The following is an 11,775-nucleotide window of genomic DNA, read 5'->3' on the forward strand; positions in this document are numbered from 1 at the left end:
TAGAGGATACTACAGTATGGACTGACTAGAGGACACTACAGTATGGACTGACTCAACTCTGACTAGAGGATACTACAGTATGGACTGACTAAAGGATACTACAGTATGGACTGACTCAACTCTGACTAGAGGATACTACAGTATGGACTGACTAGAGGATACTACAGTATGGACTGACTCAACTCTGACTAGAGGATACTACAGTATGGACTGACTCAACTCTGACTAGAGGATACTACAGTATGGACTGACTCAACTCTGACTAGAGGGTACTACAGTATGGACTGACTCAACTCTGACTAGAGGATACTACAGTATGGACTGACTCAACTCTGACTAGAGGATACTGCAGTATGAACTGACTAGAGGACACTACAGTATGGACTGACTCAACTCTGACTAGAGGATACTACAGTATGGACTGACTAGAGGATACTACAGTATGGACTGACTAGAGGATACTACAGTATGGACTGACTCAACTCTGACTAGAAGATACTACAGTATGGACTGACTAAAGGATACTACAGTATGGACTGACTAGAGGACACTACAGTATGGACTGACTAGAGGATACTACAGTATGGACTGACTAGAGGATACTACAGTATGGACTGACTCAACTCTGACTAGAGGACACTACAGTATGGACTGACTCAACTCTGACTAGAGGATACTACAGTATGGACTGACTAAAGGATACTACAGTATGGACTGACTAGAGGACACTACAGTATGGACTGACTCAACTCTGACTAGAGGATACTACAGTATGGACTGACTAAAGGATACTACAGTATGGACTGACTAAAGGATACTACAGTATGGACTGACTAGAGGATACTACAGTATGGACTGACTAGAGGATACTACAGTATTGACTGACTAGAGGATACTACAGTATGGACTGACTAGAGGACACTACAGTATGGACTGACTAGAGGATACTACAGTATGGACTGACTAGAGGATACTACAGTATGGACTGACTAGAGGATACTACAGTATGGACTGACTAGAGGATACTACAGTATGGACTGACTAGAGGATACTACAGTATGGACTGACTCAACTCTGACTAGAGGACACTACAGTATGGACTGACTAGAGGATACTACAGTATGGACTGACTCAACTCTGACTAGAGGATACTACAGTATGGACTGACTAGAGGATACTACAGTATGGACTGACTAAAGGACACTACAGTATGGACTGACTAGAGGATACTACAGTATGGACTGACTAGAGGATACTACAGTATGGACTGACTCAACTCTGACTAGAGGACACTACAGTATTGACTGACTAGAGGATACTACAGTATTGACTGACTAGAGGATACTACAGTATGGACTGACTAGAGGACACTACAGTATGGACTGACTAGAGGATACTACAGTATGGACTGACTAGAGGATACTACAGTATGGACTGACTAAAGGACACTACAGTATGGACTGACTAGAGGATACTACAGTATGGACTGACTCAACTCTGACTAGAGGACACTACAGTATGGACTGACTAGAGGATACTACAGTATGGACTGACTCAACTCTGACTAGAGGATACTACAGTATGGACTGACTAGAGGATACTACAGTATGGACTGACTCAACTCTGACTAGAGGATACTACAGTATGGACTGACTAGAGGACACTACAGTATGGACTGACTCAACTCTGACTAGAGGATACTACAGTATGAACTGACTAGAGGATACTACAGTATGGACTGACTCAACTCTGACTAGAGGACACTACAGTATGGACTGACTAAAGGATACTACAGTATGGACTGACTCAACTCTGACTAGAGGACACTACAGTATGGACTGACTCAACTCTGACTAGAGGATACTACAGTATGAACTGACTCGAGGATACTACAGTATGGACTGACTCAAGTCTGACTAGAGGATACTACAGTGTGGACTGACTCAACTCTGACTAGAGGATACTACAGTATGGACTGACTCAACTCTGACTAGAGGATACTACAGTATGGACTGACTCAACTCTGACTAGAGGATACTACAGTATGGACTGACTAAAGGACACTACAGTATGGACTGACTAGAGGACACTACAGTATGGACTGACTCAACTCTGACTAGAGGATACTACAGTATGGACTGACTCAACTCTGACTAGAGGATACTACGGTATGGACTGACTCAACTCTGACTAGAGGATACTGCAGTATGAACTGACTAGAGGACACTACAGTATGGACTGACTCAACTCTGACTAGAGGATACTACAGTATGGACTGACTAGAGGATACTACAGTATGGACTGACTAGAGGATACTACAGTATGGACTGACTCAACTCTGACTAGAAGATACTACAGTATGGACTGACTAAAGGATACTACAGTATGGACTGACTAGAGGATACTACAGTATGGACTGACTCAACTCTGACTAGAAGATACTACAGTATGGACTGACTAAAGGATACTACAGTATGGACTGACTAGAGGATACTACAGTATGGACTGACTCAACTCTGACTAGAAGATACTACAGTATGGACTGACTAAAGGATACTACAGTATGGACTGACTCAACTCTGACTAGAGGATACTACAGTATGGACTGACTAAAGGATACTACAGTATGGACTGACTAGAGGACACTACAGTATGGACTGACTAGAGGACACTACAGTATGGACTGACTCAACTCTGACTAGAGGACACTACAGTATGGACTGACTCAACTCTGACTAGAGGACACTACAGTATGGACTGACTCAACTCTGACTAGAGGATACTACAGTATGGACTGACTAGAGGATACTACAGTATGGACTGACTAGAGGACACTACAGTATGGACTGACTCAATTCTGACTAGAGGATACTACAGTATGGACTGACTAAAGGATACTACAGTATGGACTGACTAGAGGACACTACAGTATGGACTGACTAGAGGATACTACAGTATGGACTGACTAGAGGACACTACAGTATGGACTGACTCAACTCTGACTAGAGGATCCTACAGTATGGACTGACTAGAGGACACTACAGTATGGACTGACTAGAGGACACTACAGTATGGACTGACTAGAGGACACTACAGTATGGACTGACTAGAGGACACTACAGTATGGACTGACTAGAGGACACTACAGTATGGACTGACTAAAGGATACTACAGTATGGACTGACTAGAGGATACTACAGTATGGACTGACTAGAGGACACTACAGTATGGACTGACTAAAGGATACTACAGTATGGACTGACTAAAGGACACTACAGTATGGACTGACTAGAGGATACTACAGTATGGACTGACTAAAGGATACTACAGTATGGACTGACTCAACTCTGACTAGAGGATACTACAGTATGGACTGACTAAAGGACACTACAGTATGGACTGACTAGAGGATACTACAGTATGGACTGACTAAAGGATACTACAGTATGGACTGACTCAACTCTGACTAGAGGATACTACAGTATGGACTGACTAGAGGATACTACAGTATGGACTGACTCAACTCTGACTAGAGGACACTACAGTATGGACTGACTAGAGGATACTACAGTATGGACTGACTCAACTCTGACTAGAGGATACTACAGTATGGACTGACTAGAGGACACTACAGTATGGACTGACTAAAGGATACTACAGTATGGACTGACTAGAGGATACTACAGTATGGACTGACTCAACTCTGACTAGAGGATACTACAGTATGGACTGACTCAACTCTGACTAGAGGATACTACAGTATGGACTGACTCAACTCTGACTAGAGGATACTACAGTATGGACTGACTAGAGGATACTACAGTATGGACTGACTAGAGGACACTACAGTATGGACTGACTCAACTCTGACTAGAGGATACTACAGTATGAACTGACTAGAGGATACTACAGTATGGACTGACTAGAGGATACTACAGTATGGACTGACTCAACTCTGACTAGAGGATACTACAGTATGAACTGACTAGAGGATACTACAGTATGGACTGACTCAACTCTGACTAGAGGATACTACAGTATGGACTGACTAGAGGATACTACAGTATGGACTGACTCAACTCTGACTAGAGGACACTACAGTATTGACTGACTAGAGGATACTACAGTATTGACTGACTAGAGGATACTACAGTATGGACTGACTCAACTCTGACTAGAGGATACTACAGTATGGACTGACTAGAGGACACTACAGTATGGACTGACTAGAGGATACTACAGTATGGACTGACTAGAGGATACTACAGTATGGACTGACTAGAGGATACTACAGTATGGACTGACTAGAGGACACTACAGTATGGACTGACTAGAGGATACTACAGTATGGACTGACTAGAGGATACTACAGTATGGACTGACTAGAGGATACTACAGTATGGACTGACTAGAGGATACTACAGTATGGACTGACTAGAGGATACTACAGTATGGACTGACTCAACTCTGACTAGAGGATACTACAGTATGGACTGACTAGAGGACACTACAGTATGGACTGACTAAAGGATACTACAGTATGGACCGACTAGAGGATACTACAGTATGGACTGACTCAACTCTGACTAGAGGATACTACAGTATGGACTGACTCAACTCTGACTAGAGGATACTACAGTATGGACTGACTAGAGGATACTACAGTATGGACTGACTCAACTCTGACTAGAGGATACTACAGTATGGACTGACTAGAGGATACTACAGTATGGACTGACTCAACTCTGACTAGAGGATACTACAGTATGAACTGACTAGAGGATACTACAGTATGGACTGACTAGAGGATACTACAGTATGGACTGACTCAACTCTGACTAGAGGATACTACAGTATGGACTGACTAGAGGACACTACAGTATGGACTGACTCAACTCTGACTAGAGGATACTACAGTATGGACTGACTAAAGGATACTACAGTATGGACTGACTAGAGGATACTACAGTATGGACTGACTAAAGGATACTACAGTATGGACTGACTAGAGGATACTACAGTATGGACTGACTAAAGGATACTACAGTATGGACTGACTAGAGGATACTACAGTATGGACTGACTAAAGGATACTACAGTATGGACTGACTAGAGGATACTACAGTATGGACTGACTAGAGGATACTACAGTATGGACTGACTAAAGGATACTACAGTATGGACTGACTAGAGGATACTACAGTATGGACTGACTAGAGGATACTACAGTATGGACTGACTCAACTCTGACTAGAGGATACTACAGTATGGACTGACTAGAGGACACTACAGTATGGACTGACTAAAGGATACTACAGTATGGACTGACTAGAGGATACTACAGTATGGACTGACTCAACTCTGACTAGAGGATACTACAGTATGGACTGACTCAACTCTGACTAGAGGATACTACAGTATGGACTGACTAGAGGATACTACAGTATGGACTGACTAGAGGACACTACAGTATGGACTGACTCAACTCTGACTAGAGGATACTACAGTATGAACTGACTAGAGGATACTACAGTATGGACTGACTAGAGGATACTACAGTATGGACTGACTCAACTCTGACTAGAGGATACTACAGTATGGACTGACTCAACTCTGACTAGAGGATACTACAGTATGGACTGACTAGAGGATACTACAGTATGGACTGACTCAACTCTGACTAGAGGACACTACAGTATTGACTGACTAGAGGATACTACAGTATTGACTGACTAGAGGATACTACAGTATGGACTGACTCAACTCTGACTAGAGGATACTACAGTATGGACTGACTAGAGGACACTACAGTATGGACTGACTAGAGGATACTACAGTATGGACTGACTAGAGGATACTACAGTATGGACTGACTAGAGGATACTACAGTATGGACTGACTAGAGGACACTACAGTATGGACTGACTAGAGGATACTACAGTATGGACTGACTAGAGGATACTACAGTATGGACTGACTAGAGGATACTACAGTATGGACTGACTAGAGGATACTACAGTATGGACTGACTAGAGGATACTACAGTATGGACTGACTCAACTCTGACTAGAGGATACTACAGTATGGACTGACTAGAGGACACTACAGTATGGACTGACTAAAGGATACTACAGTATGGACTGACTAGAGGATACTACAGTATGGACTGACTCAACTCTGACTAGAGGATACTACAGTATGAACTGACTAGAGGATACTACAGTATGGACTGACTAGAGGATACTACAGTATGGACTGACTAGAGGATACTACAGTATGGACTGACTCAACTCTGACTAGAGGATACTACAGTATGGACTGACTAGAGGATACTACAGTATGGACTGACTCAACTCTGACTAGAGGATACTACAGTATGGACTGACTCAACTCTGACTAGAGGATACTACAGTATGGACTGACTAGAGGATACTACAGTATGGACTGACTAGAGGACACTACAGTATGGACTGACTAGAGGATACTACAGTATGGACTGACTAGAGGATACTACAGTATGGACTGACTCAACTCTGACTAGAGGATACTACAGTATGGACTGACTCAACTCTGACTAGAGGATACTACAGTATGGACTGACTCAACTCTGACTAGAGGATACTACAGTATGGACTGACTAGAGGATACTACAGTATGGACTGACTCAACTCTGACTAGAGGATACTACAGTATGGACTGACTAGAGGATACTACAGTATGGACTGACTCAACTCTGACTAGAGGATACTACAGTATGAACTGACTAGAGGATACTACAGTATGGACTGACTAGAGGATACTACAGTATGGACTGACTCAACTCTGACTAGAGGATACTACAGTATGGACTGACTAGAGGACACTACAGTATGGACTGACTCAACTCTGACTAGAGGATACTACAGTATGGACTGACTAAAGGATACTACAGTATGGACTGACTAGAGGATACTACAGTATGGACTGACTAAAGGATACTACAGTATGGACTGACTAGAGGATACTACAGTATGGACTGACTAAAGGATACTACAGTATGGACTGACTAGAGGATACTACAGTATGGACTGACTAAAGGATACTACAGTATGGACTGACTAGAGGATACTACAGTATGGACTGACTAGAGGATACTACAGTATGGACTGACTAAAGGATACTACAGTATGGACTGACTAGAGGATACTACAGTATGGACTGACTAGAGGATACTACAGTATGGACTGACTCAACTCTGACTAGAGGATACTACAGTATGGACTGACTAGAGGACACTACAGTATGGACTGACTAAAGGATACTACAGTATGGACTGACTAGAGGATACTACAGTATGGACTGACTCAACTCTGACTAGAGGATACTACAGTATGGACTGACTCAACTCTGACTAGAGGATACTACAGTATGGACTGACTAGAGGATACTACAGTATGGACTGACTAGAGGACACTACAGTATGGACTGACTCAACTCTGACTAGAGGATACTACAGTATGAACTGACTAGAGGATACTACAGTATGGACTGACTAGAGGATACTACAGTATGGACTGACTCAACTCTGACTAGAGGATACTACAGTATGAACTGACTAGAGGATACTACAGTATGGACTGACTCAACTCTGACTAGAGGATACTACAGTATGGACTGACTAGAGGATACTACAGTATGGACTGACTCAACTCTGACTAGAGGACACTACAGTATTGACTGACTAGAGGATACTACAGTATTGACTGACTAGAGGATACTACAGTATGGACTGACTCAACTCTGACTAGAGGATACTACAGTATGGACTGACTAGAGGACACTACAGTATGGACTGACTAGAGGATACTACAGTATGGACTGACTAAAGGATACTACAGTATGGACTGACTAGAGGATACTACAGTATGGACTGACTAGAGGACACTACAGTATGGACTGACTAGAGGATACTACAGTATGGACTGACTAGAGGATACTACAGTATGGACTGACTAGAGGATACTACAGTATGGACTGACTAGAGGATACTACAGTATGGACTGACTCAACTCTGACTAGAGGATACTACAGTATGGACTGACTAGAGGACACTACAGTATGGACTGACTAAAGGATACTACAGTATGGACTGACTAGAGGATACTACAGTATGGACTGACTCAACTCTGACTAGAGGATACTACAGTATGAACTGACTAGAGGATACTACAGTATGGACTGACTAGAGGATACTACAGTATGGACTGACTAGAGGATACTACAGTATGGACTGACTCAACTCTGACTAGAGGATACTACAGTATGGACTGACTAGAGGATACTACAGTATGGACTGACTCAACTCTGACTAGAGGATACTACAGTATGGACTGACTCAACTCTGACTAGAGGATACTACAGTATGGACTGACTAGAGGATACTACAGTATGGACTGACTAGAGGACACTACAGTATGGACTGACTAGAGGATACTACAGTATGGACTGACTAGAGGATACTACAGTATGGACTGACTCAACTCTGACTAGAGGATACTACAGTATGGACTGACTCAACTCTGACTAGAGGATACTACAGTATGGACTGACTCAACTCTGACTAGAGGATACTACAGTATGGACTGACTAGAGGATACTACAGTATGGACTGACTCAACTCTGACTAGAGGATACTACAGTATGGACTGACTAGAGGATACTACAGTATGGACTGACTCAACTCTGACTAGAGGATACTACAGTATGAACTGACTAGAGGATACTACAGTATGGACTGACTAGAGGATACTACAGTATGGACTGACTCAACTCTGACTAGAGGATACTACAGTATGGACTGACTAGAGGACACTACAGTATGGACTGACTCAACTCTGACTAGAGGATACTACAGTATGGACTGACTAAAGGATACTACAGTATGGACTGACTAGAGGATACTACAGTATGGACTGACTAAAGGATACTACAGTATGGACTGACTAGAGGATACTACAGTATGGACTGACTAAAGGATACTACAGTATGGACTGACTAGAGGATACTACAGTATGGACTGACTAAAGGATACTACAGTATGGACTGACTAGAGGATACTACAGTATGGACTGACTAGAGGATACTACAGTATGGACTGACTAAAGGATACTACAGTATGGACTGACTAGAGGATACTACAGTATGGACTGACTAGAGGATACTACAGTATGGACTGACTCAACTCTGACTAGAGGATACTACAGTATGGACTGACTCAACTCTGACTAGAGGATACTACAGTATGGACTGACTAGAGGATACTACAGTATGGACTGACTCAACTCTGACTAGAGGATACTACAGTATGGACTGACTCAACTCTGACTAGAGGACACTACAGTATGGACTGACTAGAGGATACTACAGTATGGACTGACTAGAGGACACTACAGTATGGACTGACTAGAGGATACTACAGTATGGACTGACTAGAGGATACTACAGTATGGACTGACTAGAGGATACTACAGTATGGACTGACTCAACTCTGACTAGAGGATACTACAGTATGGACTGACTCAACTCTGACTAGAGGATACTACAGTACAGTTTAAATCGGCTTCTTATATGCATTTGACTCTCGGCCGACTTTCATGGTTCTGTTGTTGTCTTTGTCCTCAGGATGTGTTGGTGGTGAACTGCTCGACAGACTTCATGTCCTCTCACCAGGTGCTAGCCACCTGCCGGACGGCGCTGAAGAAACAGGGGGTTGTGGGATTGAACATGGCTCCCTGCATGAGAGCCTTCCTGGAGAGGCTGCCTGTTATGCTGCAGGAGCAGTACTCATACGAGAAGGTACTGTGTGTGTGTGTGTGTGTGTGTGTGTGTGCCTGTGTGCGTGCGTGTGTGTGTGTGTGTGCCTGTGTGCGTGCGTGTGCGTGTGTGTGTGTGCCTGTGTGCGTGTGCCTGTGTGTGTGCGTGCGTGCGTGTGCGTGCGTGCGAGTGTGTGTGTGCACGTGTGCGTGCGTGAGTGTGTGTGTGTGTGTCTGCCTGTTTCTCTGTGTGTGTTATTTGAAAGTAAATGACAGCCCAGTTTCATTCGATCATAACTGTCTAAAAGCCGACCTACTTCCTTTTTTAATCGTAGTTGTTTATCGTAGTCATTGGTTACGATAACATATGTTATAACACCCACGTCTAAATGTGTACTTCCTGTTTGGTCCTCCAGCCCCACGTAGTGTGTGGAGAACAGCTAGTCCACAGCCCCTACATGCAGTGCCTGGCCTCCCTGGCCGTGGGGTTACACCTGGATCAGCTCCTGTGCTCCCCTCCCGTCCCCCCCCACCTCCGCCTCTGTCCCCTGGAGCCAGCCACCTGTACCTGGTCACCCGGCGAGTGGGCGTGGCTAGACTGCTTCTCCACCACGGTGAAGGCAGCGGAGGCCCTGGCTCGGGGCAACACGTTCCCAGAGGCCTTTGCTGTTCCCGACCTGGAGCCTGTACCCAAGGAGGAGATGGTCCTTCTCATGGTGAGGTTTCTACAGAAGACAATGAACCTCTGTAGCTCTGTCGGAGTGGATCTTTAAAAGTACAACTGAACTGTGGAACCAACTTCTCTGGTTGAAAACGCCTTATATAACATAATATAAAACATCCATATTAGTCAATACCAAAAATGTCCTAAAAAGTGTAAGTAGGTTTATTTTTGGTCCGTAAAGTCAGTGTTTTTTCCAAAAACAAGAGTTCTGTAAATTTGAGTACAAGAGTTGGTCAGGACTTGAGGTTTTGTTTTCCACAATGCCCACTGTGTCCAATAATGCTGGATTAATGAACAGGTGAGGTGATTGCGCTCTGTCCAATCCTAGTGCAGAACAGACAGACCTGCACCCCGCATCACAGCGGATTTACACCAAGGAAACACGGCACACGTTTTATTTTAACTTGAGAAATACTGCACCAAATACTATAGACAGATATAAAATGCACGACTAAAATCTCCTCTGCAAAAAAAAAAACCCAGTCTAAATTAATGACAGATATTTTTTATACAGGACAACAGTACATGTGGTTCTGGTATAGATTAAAACTCTCTGTTCAGGACAACAGTACATGTGGTTCTGGTATAGATTAAAACTCTCTCTGTACAGGACAACAGTACATGTGGTTCTGGTATAGATTAAAACTCTCTCTGTTCAGGACAACAGTACATGTGGTTCTGGTATAGATTAAAACTCTCTCTGTTCAGGACAACAGTACATGTGGTTCTGGTATAGATTAAAACTCTCTCTGTACAGGACAACAGTACATGTGGTTCTGGTATAGATTAAAACTCTCTTCTCTGTTCAGGACAACAGTACATGTGGTTCTGGTATAGATTAATACTCTCTCTGTACAGGACAACAGTACATGTGGTTCTGGTATAGATTAAAACTCTCTCTGTACAGGACAACAGTACATGTGGTTCTGGTATAGATTAAAACTCTCTCTGTACAGGACAACAGTACATGTGGTTCTGGTATAGATTAAAACTCTCTGTTCAGGACAACAGTACATGTGGTTCTGGTATAGATTAAAACTCTCTGTTCAGGACAACAGTACATGTGGTTCTGGTATAGATTAAAACTCTCTCTGTACAGGACAACAGTACATGTGGTTCTGGTATAGATTAATACTCTCTCTGTACAGGAAAACAGTACATGTGGTTCTGGTATAGATTAAAACTCTCTCTGTACAGGACAACAGTACATGTGGTTCTGGTATAGATTAATACTCTCTCTGTACAGGACAACAGTACATG

At 43.2% G+C, this 11,775-nt stretch overlaps 1 protein-coding gene across 1 annotated transcript in view; it reads left to right on the plus strand.

Annotated features, from left to right (window-relative positions):
- The window catches only part of LOC139411797 (probable E3 ubiquitin-protein ligase HERC1), a 287,754-nt gene that overhangs the window by 218,355 nt on the left and 57,624 nt on the right, over positions 1–11,775 (plus strand). The window contains exons 65-66 of the mRNA XM_071158543.1: positions 9,661–9,834; positions 10,208–10,507. Coding sequence (XP_071014644.1) covers positions 9,661–9,834; positions 10,208–10,507 — 474 coding nt within the window. The remainder of the gene's footprint in view (positions 1–9,660; positions 9,835–10,207; positions 10,508–11,775) is intronic.

The sequence above is a fragment of the Oncorhynchus clarkii genome, chromosome 6, assembly GCF_045791955.1.
Source record: "Oncorhynchus clarkii lewisi isolate Uvic-CL-2024 chromosome 6, UVic_Ocla_1.0, whole genome shotgun sequence".
Classification (NCBI taxonomy): domain Eukaryota; kingdom Metazoa; phylum Chordata; class Actinopteri; order Salmoniformes; family Salmonidae; genus Oncorhynchus; species Oncorhynchus clarkii.